Below are 12,305 nucleotides of genomic sequence, written 5' to 3' on the forward strand. Positions count from 1 at the left end.
TTTACAAAAGAGAATAGAAAAACAAAAAACAGAAAATCGATGTAGGTGCATTTCGTCTCAGGAAGCCAATAGACAGCCTGATTTGGTAGCACCAGATCAAGTTTGGAATAGTGGTAAAAGAATAAAAAGCTCAAAGATGGATAAAGTGAGAGTAAGGTTGGTGGTAAGTCATGTTACATGTGTCTATAGATGATTGTTTTGGTGGTGGGTAAATATGTAAATAGAGAGGGGCATACTAGAAAGAAAAGAAAGGAGGATATATATCGTGCGTGAAAAAGCAAAACATATTTACCTTGAAGACGTACAACGATTGGAATACGTAATTGAAGTTCGCCTGCAGCTGCAATAATTCCTTGAGCTATGACATCACATCTCATAATGCCACCAAAAATATTTACAAGAATGGCTTGAACCTTGTTAAAATCAAAATAAATTTAAGCAATGTTAAACATTTCACAAGTTTAAATACAAGAAAAAAACATAAAACAGTGTTTTACTAAATATGTACAACTAAAAATGATGTACGATCATTGTACGACTAAATTGCCACTGCTGTTAATTAAAGCAACTTCAGCACAAGCAGTCAACTCAGTCCGTCAGCGTAAAATATCATAAATCAATCTTGTAATAATCAATAAAATGAATTACTCAGAAGTTTCAAGAGATTTTTGGCAAATATCTTGTTTAAGTCCATACCTATAAAGAAAACTCCTGATTTTTACTAAATATTCCCTCTTACACAAGTGATATACTAAGTCCATCAGCACAAAAATGTTATCAAAACAAGCAATAATACAACTGTCACAGTCGCGATTATTTTTTACACTTATTTTGAGACTTTTTTCAACCCTGTGGGCCACTTTTTTTTTACATCTTTGTAAAATAAATAAACAAGTTTATTTCTTTATTATTGAAATAGAAACATAACAAATTTAGTTAGTCACAACTTTCAGTCGAGAGTTTTTTTGGGGTTTTTTTTTAACTTAAATATTACAAATGACCTTTTTTTTTTTTTTTAAATTTCGTAATACAATAGCAATGTAACACTAGAAAATCTTTTTAAAAAAGTAGAATAAATCTCTGAAGACTGAAGCAATATTTCCAATCCCGTATGTCTCATTTAGGGGAACTAGTTTTCCCTACATTTAAAACATTAGTATCTAACTGCTCTCGTAGGGAGGAAAGTATATAACTATTTTAAAAAATTATTTTCAGTTTTTTTTTATAATATTGCATAAAGTTCCATTTTATGATAACACGACTGATTCATTTCTCCAAAAAAAGTCAATGTGCACTGCTAGTCCAACCTGCAAAGGGTGTTTATTCTGAAAGTTGTGGGGAGGTTGAAAATAAGAAAATGCCTTTCAGAATTACAACCCTATCCTCCCCATGTTAAGAACGACTTTCGGAATAAACACCCCTAATCTCCCCACATTAAGAACAGCTTTCAGAATAAATACCCTTTGCAGATTGGACAAGCAGCGCACATTGGTCCCCTCTTAAAAAAAAGCAAAGGAAATTATTTTTTAAAGTTTTCTAAACATTTTTTAATTTATATTATTGACTACTGCTAGTTTTTTTTTTTGTTTTTGTTTTTTTTAAATAATTAAACGAGTAAAAAAGTTCAAACTAAATCTTAAATTAACTGAAGTGACTTTTTTCTTTAACAACACAAATTATATTCTAAAACTTTGAAATAAAAATTTATAACAAAATTTGAAATATCTCACAATACAAATAATTGTCTTTCTATTTTGTTTACTTTCTGGCTAAAGAGAGAATATTTAAAAAAAAAAAAAAACGGAACAAAAGTACAGAATCGGAAAAAATAATATTCAAAAAAAAAAAAAAAAATGGAAAAGTAGCACCCAGAATCGGAAAAAATAATATTTCAAAAGAAAAAAAAAAAAAAAAAAAACGGAACAAAAGTAGCACACAGAATCGGAAAAAATAATATTTCAAAAAAAAAAAAAAAAAAAAAATTGTGAATACTTTTTATATGAATCTAAAAATATATCTGCAAAAAAATAACCTCTTGATTGAAATTTGTGAGCAAATTCATTTTATTGTTAATTTTTATGATATTTTGCGCTGACAAACCCAGTAGCAAGTTCGTGTAAAAGTTGCTTTAATAGTAAAACAGCAGCAGGAGCAAAAAATCGTACATAATTAGTCGTACAATTTTAGTAAACAATCTTATGTACGATCAAAACCCGGAATGACTAATTGTCGAATTCGGTTGCTGCTGATTCAAACAACTTTACATGTTATTTCTATCTGACAAACAGCAGGAGCAGTCAGTTGTACAATGATCGGGAATAATTTGATCGTACATATTTAGTAAAACTGACATAAAATGTTGAATAACAATTGTTTACTGTAAATTAAGTTTGTATAAATTCTAATGCTATTTCAAGTTTTTAGAAAAATTAATCAGAAAGAATTTATGGTTTTGTCATTTGTTCATTATACTTTCTTTTTTTTTTTTTCTTTTTTTTTTATTACATTTTCACCCCAAACAAGGCACATTGCCACTTTGGTGTAGGGGGCTACTATCAGGGGAAACATCTATTGGGGTACTATCTAGGGATTAGGGCAGCGAGATGTTGATTCACGTTGCACTTGAACTTATGCATATCAGTACAGTTGGGGAAGCAGTGACCTGGAATGGAATTACAAAGTCTAGCAGTTCTGGGGAAGAAACTACTGGAGTAGAAAGATCTTTTACATCTAGGGATCTCTACAGTGTGGGGGTGGGATTTTGCAGCTTGTCGGGTCTGTCGAGGGTGTTCACGTCGTGGGGGCACAAGTGCTTGCAGTTCATCAGAACATTCACCATTATAATACTTGTAGAACAGGCAGAGGGATGCAACGTCTCGACGATGGGACAGAGGCTGAAGCTTAGATGCCAGTTTAGGGCCTATCAGATTTGCGACTCTCTTTTGAACCCTGTCAAGGAGCGAGAGACTAGTAGCCGATGCACCAGCCCAAATATGACAGCAATACTCCATACAAGGGCGAATAGTGGCCTTATAGAGGTACAAGATACTTTCGAGTGTTAGAAGTTTTCTAGCACGGTACTGTTAGTCTTTTGATTTTATGGTTTTGTCATTTGTTCATTATACTGTTAGTCTTTTGATTTTATGGTTTTGTCATTTGTTCATTATACTGTTAGTCTTTTGATTTTATGGTTTTGTCATTTGTTCATTATACTGTTAGTCTTTTGATTTTATGGTTTTGTCATTTGTTCATTATACTGTTAGTCTTTTGATTTTATGGTTTTGTCATTTGTTCATTATACTGTTAGTCTTTTGATTTTATGGTTTTGTCATTTGTTCATTATACTGTTAGTCTTTTGATTTTATGGTTTTGTCATTTGTTCATTATACTGTTAGTCTTTTGATTTTATGGTTTTGTCATTTGTTCATTATACTGTTAGTCTTTTGATTTTATGGTTTTGTCATTTGTTCATTATACTGTTAGTCTTTTGATTTTATGGTTTTGTCATTTGTTCATTATACTGTTAGTCTTTTGATTTTATGGTTTTGTCATTTGTTCATTATACTGTTAGTCTTTTGATTTTATGGTTTTGTCATTTGTTCATTATACTGTTAGTCTTTTGATTTTCTTGAAATGGATCCAATAGTTTTTGACAGAATTTTGCATGTTATTATTTAACTATAAACGTAAATTACCAAGTAAGCCAAATTTTCAGGTGTAAAACTCCAAGGGGATGGCAGTTAAAAAAAAAAAGGCATTGTTTGTTTTTAATTATATGAAACTTCATACATAACATAAAATATACGTTTACATAAAATAAATAACGGTGAGCATAGTAGCAATCATACAGAGATAACTTACAAATGCAATTGAGTTTTGTGTTTTTAAAACTAAATAGCTCTCTTTCTTTCATTATATATATATATATATATATATATATATATATATAGTACATATCACAATTTAGTTGAAAAAAGATAACACAATTAAGTGCTTTCTTTCATTATATATATATATATATATATATTTATATATATATATATATAGTACATATCACAATTTAGTTGAAAAAAGATAACACAATTAAGTGCTTGACCATAAATTCTACAAAGTTTATATAAAGTTTGTTTGAATCGACAACTGAAAGCTGCTGATGAATCAATCCATTTCAACCACTCGGTTTCTGTCCTAGATCCAGCATAATCAGATTGATGAAACCCAGGTTCACCCAAAAGACACTAATGCATAGTTTTTAAATAACAATATATATATATATATATATATATGTATATATATATATATATATAAAAGAGCAAGTAGTTAATAAAACATGTTAAAAACACTTTGAAAAAGACTTAAAAACATATTTAATTTGAAAAGGCAACACTAAATAAGTGGATAGTCCTTAATCTGCGGAGTTTCGAAGAAATACTTTCCTTCTCATCAGAGGGTAGGATTTAGCAAAATGTGGGATCAGATTTTGCTTGGAAAAGTATTTGATGAAACTACAAGTAAGTCATTGATCTTACTTGATAACAAAAAATGAAGCAGAGAGAATAGGGCGAAGAAAAAAGTGATTTCACATGAATGGATAGTCAGGTGAAGGGTAAAGTATCCAATGATGGTAAAATCCAAAAATGCAGAATCCAAGAAAGTTGGTTAAATTTCCATTCGCACAAGTAAAATCCAAGGGAATGATGTATATATATATATATATATGAAAGAAAAGTGTATAAATTAATCTCAATGTTAAATGGTTCAATTTTGACTATAATTCCTTTTAAGGAAGAAATATATTTTTTTCATTGGGATTTTTATGAAGATTCTGTTTATTTTTTTCTTCTACTCGTCATATGCATTTGATTTTAAATGTTTTTGACATTTTTTTTTCTGATGAGAAGCAGACTTCATCCATCTACAATTGTGAATGTTTTCATTCTATGGTTTTTACCATGCCTCAATCTATAGAATAAAGAATGTTTCGAAACAGAGAAGAAACAATTTTTTTAGAATGCCATTTTAAATTTATAAACTAATATATTATATGTTATATTATTATATAGACTTAGAATTTGGTCTTAAGACCTTTGGTGGAAAATTCCTTTACCTGTAAGTGAATTAATCTCCTGTAATCACTCCATTAGTCTTCATATTATTGTAGGGATCATCAGTTAAAAAACTGTTTCAGGATTTAAAAATAAAATATTTTATCTCATGACTCTTCAGCAGCATCAATTAAACACCACCTCCCTTATAAAAAATGTTCCAGGTATTGGATCTAGTTTTTAGCTCCAAATTAATTTTTCCTTTTACTAACCTATTTATGTTATTAAAAATGGTACCTTGCCTGTGTTGTTCATCTTTGCTAAAGAAAAATATATCTGTTATTTACAAAACTATTGTATAAGAACAGTATATAGATATATAAGTTTTGAAATCCTAAATAACCTAGTAAAAATTTTTTTATGTCTTAAAAGTATTAAGTGATAAAAGATATCTAGTGGGTATTCCATAAAGCAAAGGAGTCAGTAAAAGATATAAAAGCAATGTACAGAAATGCTCAAAGCTATGTTGAATGAACAGCACATTTCGTGGAAACTTTAAACTAGGAGTACGTCTGTTGCTTTTCATTTGTCTTGGAGGCATCGTCCTACATGCATTGTTCGACAAAGATGCTGTACGCTAATTGTTACTACTTACCAGTGGAAATAATGGAAGATTTACCTGTCAAGTTCAAAACTTCTTTCAGAATGCTATGGAAAATAAATGCTTGCGAGGGAATGTCACCAAGACCAAAGTGTTGATCAGTGGTTATAGTGTTGGAAATCTTCCGAAAAGAGGAAAATTCCCATGCTCAGTTTGTAGAAAGGTAGTCAGGTGCAATTCAATTTTCTCTGATACTTGTAAGCATTTGATACACAAAAAGTACAGTGGAATTACTGGTAGATCAGGATAATGGAGACAGATGAAAACTTGGATGTGGAGAAAATATGGCAAAGTTTATTAAGGTTGTTCAAAAATTTGATTATCTTCATGATATCATTAGGACACAGGGTGGAGCAGATGCTAATGTGATAGTTAAAACTAGGAGTGAATGGGGTATATTCAAGAAACTTGATATTACTAACCAGCAGAGCATTACCAGTGTCAACCAAGGGAAGAGTCTACCAGGTATGTGTATGCAGTATGATGATGTATGAAAATGAAACCTGACCAGCAAGCGTTGAGGACATGCGTTACATGGAGAGAAATAATGAGAATGATATGATGGATGTGTAACACATATCTTATAAACAAGCTTAGGTCTTATGAGTCCAGAGGAAGATTAAATCTGGGGAGATGTGTGCAGAACAGAAGGTTTTGATGGTTGAAAGAAAGGATGAGAGTTCTTGGGTTAGTAGGACAGTTGAGGTAGCAGGGTTAGTTCACAGAGGTAGACTAAGGAAAATATGGAAATAAGTGATAAGGATCAACTAAAGAGAAAGAGGGATGAATAAAGACCTCGCTTGAGATAAGTTACTTTGGAAGTTAATTTTTAGAATGCTAGCATGTAAAAAGAACGTTTAAACAGTTAACGATGATTTAACCAAATCGTAAAAGTGCAAATCAATAATTAAAACAAAAACTTACATTTTTATCTGAGGTGATGAGTCTAAAAGCTTCTGTAACTTGTTTAGCTGTAGCTCCCCCACCAACATCCAAGAAGTTAGCAGGGCTGCCACCATGTAGTTTGATAATATCCATCGTGGCCATGGCTAAACCAGCTCCATTGACTAAAATACAAGTTGAAAGATTTCATTATGAAAGTATCAAGAAAATTTGAAAAATAAATGACTTAATATTTTAAGAGCAATACAAAAAAAATGAGATTTGGTTCTTGTCCAGAATTTCCTCTGTACTAAAAAACAAAAATTAAAGAAAACTCTGCAAGATGTGACACAACATAAATATATTTCAAAAATCATTTTTATAAAGAAAATAAGTGATTAATGGGAATTTTTTAATTATCTCCCTTGTTTTTTTTTAAATTATTTTCAAAATGGCAGGTCACTCCTCTCATACTCAAAAATTTAATTTTCTGATTTAAATCATACAGATTTTTCTTTTTTTGTTTTGTTTTTTAATGGGGGGGGTAATGAACAAAATTCAGGAATTTTTATTTTATGATTTTAACTAGTAAGGACAACTGGCATTGCCTGGAATCGAATTAGGAATCTTGTGTCTCTTAGCCCATAAGACAATATTACTATTTTTTACTTTTATTTTCTACATTTTCCAACATGACACTGATTATAAATTTTGAAAAATTTATAGTCAATTTTGGAAATCAATGAGAACCTGTGTATACCAGCCAAATTTAATCTTCCTCTGAGGTCATCAGATTTAAAACTTTATAATTACACATCCATTTATCTGATTCATTGAAATAAATTTTAGTATAATTATAATGGTTTAAAGATCAGTCACAATGCAGATTTTCTTTTTATATAAAGAAATATATATTTAAAAATATATATTTAAATTAAATTCTAATTTCCAACCTATACCAGAGCCCTCTTCAGGAAAACCATTTTTTTGAAGATTCAGGCTTTTGTATTCATGAGTTTGAATAAATAATAAGGGTATTTCCACTGTCTTTTTAAATGTATCAAAGTTTGAAAATTATAATTTAAATAAGTGGATGTATTTATTTAAAAAATATACATGCATATATTTATTCATAAAAAGCATCTGCTTTGTGACTGATCCTTAAATCATTATAATTTTCAAACTTTAATGCATTTAAAAAAAAATATAGTGGAAATACCCTTATTACTTATTCTAATTTTAATATAGTTTCATCATCCATGAAGCAATAGCTCTTGAACTATTCCAACATTGGCTAAGACGCCGGGGAGGCCAGCTGAAGACATGATTACACACTATCAAAGCTGACGTTGAACCTAGCTCTAGTCCACAGGTCTACAGTGTTTGCCACTGGTCCTCAGACTGGCTGCCAATCACTATCTTGGCTGCTACAAACCATCATGCATGGTCTGTATTCTACAGGAGGAGCTGGATCAACCCAATCTGGGTGAATGTTGCTTTAAGTCCAAGTAAGTAAGTCTTTTTGCCATTGGAACAATGCCGGTTTAGGAAATTTGCATTAGGGTTTATGCCACCCTTACTTTATTATAGATTCCCTCTACTATTAGAGTATGTAGCCATTGTTTCTCTGGACTGAAATTATATCATTTAAAATATTCTGGATTGATAAGCATTTAGGAAAAGGCTGTACTATAGACATTTAAATTCATTTGTTTTTATCAGAAAAACAATAAAAGTAATGTACGCATTTATGTGCAATCAAACGTCCTGATAATTCTGGCAACGTTTCATAACATAACTGTAAAGTTATATGACAGCGATACATGCATCCATGAATAATTATATTTAACTGGATTGAGAAAGATATTTGAATATCTAAAATTTTAATTAGTTTTTTAAGAAGTTATGAAGAAAACTAACAGAAATAAGCAGCTCCATCGCATCACGCGTATTTGTAAATAAAAACCTGATTACAAAGATTAAAATGTTTTCGCAACAAAACATTCAAATACAAACCTAGACATCCAATGCTGCCATCCAAACCAATGTAATTGAGATCTGCATTGGCAGCTTGCTCGTCTCGGGGATCTTCTTGGCTCCAATCTTTTAGAGCAAAGATTTCTTTCTGGCGATGAGCAGCATTGTCATCAAAATTTAACTTACAATCCATACAATATACTGGAAATAAATAAAAAATAAAACAAAACATTGTACTAGAATATTAAAAATCCTGCACTCTATAATAAAGAGCAATATGTATTTGTTTACTAGCAAATATATGCATCTTCCATTTACATATGTTTATTAGCTTGGGAAGATGATACCACGATGAACAAACATATACTATGCAAAACATTGAAGGAAGAAGTAATGCTTGGGAGGATGGTATGATAAACAGAACATATACTACAGACTCCTCTCCCCTCAAAAGAGGAGAAGGTAATGTTTGGAAGAAATATATCACAATAAATAAAAATATATCCAACACTATATCCCAAGGCCTGAGAAGATTCATTCCTCTTCCCCCCGCAAAAGAGGAGGTAATGCCTAGTAGAATGGTATCATGTTAATAGAACATATTAAACTACCCCCTGAAAAAAGAGGAGGTAATATTTAGAAGCCCCCTCCCTATAAAAGAAGGTAATACCTGCAAGTATAATATCCCTCCCCTCTCTAAAAAAAAAAAAAAGAAAAAGGAGTGGGTAATCCCTCAGAAGATGATCTCATGACAACACAACAGATACTACATTATCCTCATCTGCCAATACTGGAGAGGATTACCACTAACTTCTTAAAAAAAAAAAAAAAAAAAGAGGAGGTAATTACTAGGAGGAAAAATGATATTAAATGGATATAGCATCCACCCCCATTAAAAGATAATACAATAATAAATTTTTTATTTCATTCATTTAAAAAGTGCCTAATCATAAAAAAATTATTTTTATGATTCCATGACTTTTTGGCTTTGGTTCCAATGAAATCTTTGTATCTATGTATATTTTATGAACAATAAAATTTCCATTCAATTTGGGGATATCTTAGGTAAAACAGCCCTTAGAGTAGAGGTGGTATTGCGGTGATTAAGAGATAGGATAGATAGCGTTATCACTATAGATCAGTTTTTCAAAATACTATGTTGCATCAAAGAATTAAATAAGTCAAATCTGTTTTGATGTTAACATAGATAGGATAGGTGAAATAAAAAAAATCTTTCACATTTATTCATTTAAATATATATCTCTCCTGTCACACAAAATTTAGTGAGCAAAAAAAAAAAAATACAAAAAAATGGCTAGACTAATCCATTTCAAATATTTAGAAGAATTGAGAAAACAAACAGCAAGATGGGTATGCCCCCTTCAATCTATTTCCATAATGAGTTATTTTAGTTATTTTTTTCTTTGTTTTTTTTTATACCAATTTATACATTTTTTTTAACTTTCTAGTTTGAGATGTTTTCTTGCTTATTTATTTTTTTTTTAACATCATTAATTCAGACATTAAATATATAAATAAATATAATAAATAAATATTAATACAAACATTAGGGAAGAATTTTTTTTTTCAGTATATTTTATGGAGCCTGTACACTCAAATTATATAATACACAACAGCTCTTAAATTTAGTTCATTACTCTAAACGTTTTTTTTTTTTTTTAAAGGCTTCCTTCAGTCTTGACAGACTATGGATACCCACTGTAAGGGTGCCTGCGCGTGAAATTTGTGTGGCAAGAGTTGCGCAATCTCCAACCACACCTCTCCTGAGTCAACATTGTTGCATACCAGTGGAGAGTTGAGGTACAAGACGACTGGAAACAATGCCGAGATAAGCGGAGAGCACATACAGCGCCTAGAATTCCCAAATGGTCACCCATCTGGTAATAGCCAGGCTCAACGTTGCTTAACTTCGGTGATCTGACGAGAACCGGTGTGTCAACGTGATTAGGCATTATGACTGTGTCAACGTGTCTAAACATTATGACTGAGGAAATAATACCTTACTCTTAAAGACTTAGCATTCTGTAGAAAAAGAAAAATAACATTAAAAGCAGGCAGTTTTTATAGATATCGAAATATTTACATTCTTACTCATCTCTCTTCGTCTCAACAATCATGAATTGAGTTGCAAAAGTTGGTAAAATTAAATAGTGGAATTATTTTCATTTGTGCATCATTGTCAACATACAGCAATATGTAGATAAAAAAGTGCTTTAAAATACTTTAAAAAACAAAAAATTAGACAGATAAGTAGAAAAAAACTTTTCTTGCCTTTGGTAATATTTATTTATTGATTACTTGTTTTTTTTTTGTTTTGTTTTTTGAGCACCTTTCATTAAAGTAACAATATAGTATAGAAGACGAGTGATATCTCTTCTGTGAGAAAGTGACTGTCAAAAAAAACGGAAAAGATCATCCATCATTAGATTGCAAAGTCGATTTTGAAGTGTGTCTCAGCATCTTCCCAGATGCTTTATCTTCGAACATATGTCACTTTTACACCATTAGATTAGATTTTACATAAAATAATTTGAAAAAAAAAAAAAAACCCAAACTTTTTTAAATCAACAATTTTAAACAATACATACTTCTTCCATGTGCATCTTCTGCCAATGGGTTGATTTCTACCATCGTGGCATCATATTTCATAAAAACATCATATAGACTTTTCATGATACCAACAGCCTATTTAAGACAAGAAAAAGTAAATATATACAATTAAAATAATTATCAAACTGGAAATATATTGTAATTTATTTTATTCAAAATGCAATTTAAAATGTGCATAAAGCTCATTACAAAAGCATCAAAACTTGCAGATGTGTGCATCATCTGGATGCAAATATCTGCAAAAGTATAGTCATTTTTTTTTTTTTTTATTTATTTATCTTCTCTCAAAGAAGGTTAGGCATGGGTTTTTATGAAGGTCTTTCTGTGGAATTAACTGGATTCAAACAAGGTAGAGGGAGAATATATAGTATCATCACATTGCCATCCCGATTTTCATGAGATCATCAAAGTTAAACAATATTGAGCCTGGTCAGTACCAGATGGGTGATGTCGACATTTCCTTGCAAGAGTTGCATCTCCCTTAACAGGGATATACATGCGACTGGGGACCGCTTTTGAATTTCATACTCCCATGAAACTTCTTCCTTCAGAGGAAACCTGTTAAACCCGTATTAGGATTAGTGCCACAGTTTTGTTTTTTTTTTACAGGGATAAGGAGTATAAGAGGATGATGTAAATAAATAAATGACATAAATAAAAAAAATAAAAAAAGAGGTAAAATTATGATGTAAAACTAAAAATGATATCAAACAAGATAAGAGAAGGAAAACAAACTCAGGTTTTAAGTTCATGGCATTAGCCACTTAGCCACCATCACCCCCCCCCCTCCCACCTTCGAAAAAAGTTATTTTTTGTTTTTCTTAGAAAATTTTTTAAAAAAATGTTGCTGATAGAATAGATTGAAACTGGGAAATTATTAAAGCTTATTTTTCTAAACATTATGTAAATTAGACATTCTATTGACTCTTGTAAGCAGCATTTCTTTATAAATAAATAAAATATCTGTTGGATTGTCTGCTATGAACTAATTAACAAATGGTTGTATTTCAATGAAAATTAGCAGCAAATAGACTATCGATGAAACAGTCCCATGGGCTATGGACCAAAAAGGGGCATGGCTTATTTACCTCCTTAGGAGATTAAACACA

At 30.7% G+C, this 12,305-nt stretch overlaps 1 protein-coding gene and 1 pseudogene across 1 annotated transcript in view; both read right to left on the minus strand.

Moving 5' to 3' along the window:
• The window catches only part of LOC145297708 (succinate--CoA ligase [ADP-forming] subunit beta, mitochondrial-like), an 81,182-nt gene that overhangs the window by 21,536 nt on the left and 47,341 nt on the right, over positions 1 to 12,305 (minus strand). Inside the window, exons 6-9 of the mRNA XM_080143906.1 lie at positions 11,175 to 11,271; positions 8,605 to 8,766; positions 6,631 to 6,773; positions 293 to 413 (exon numbers count right to left, since the gene is read on the minus strand). Coding sequence (XP_080000032.1) covers positions 293 to 413; positions 6,631 to 6,773; positions 8,605 to 8,766; positions 11,175 to 11,271 — 523 coding nt within the window. The remainder of the gene's footprint in view (positions 1 to 292; positions 414 to 6,630; positions 6,774 to 8,604; positions 8,767 to 11,174; positions 11,272 to 12,305) is intronic.
• Positions 10,427 to 10,543, minus strand: LOC145301559 (5S ribosomal RNA; annotated as a pseudogene).

This window comes from Euprymna scolopes, chromosome 18 (assembly GCF_053919585.1).
Source record: "Euprymna scolopes isolate OS-2025 chromosome 18, ASM5391958v1, whole genome shotgun sequence".
Classification (NCBI taxonomy): Eukaryota; Metazoa; Mollusca; class Cephalopoda; order Sepiida; family Sepiolidae; genus Euprymna; species Euprymna scolopes.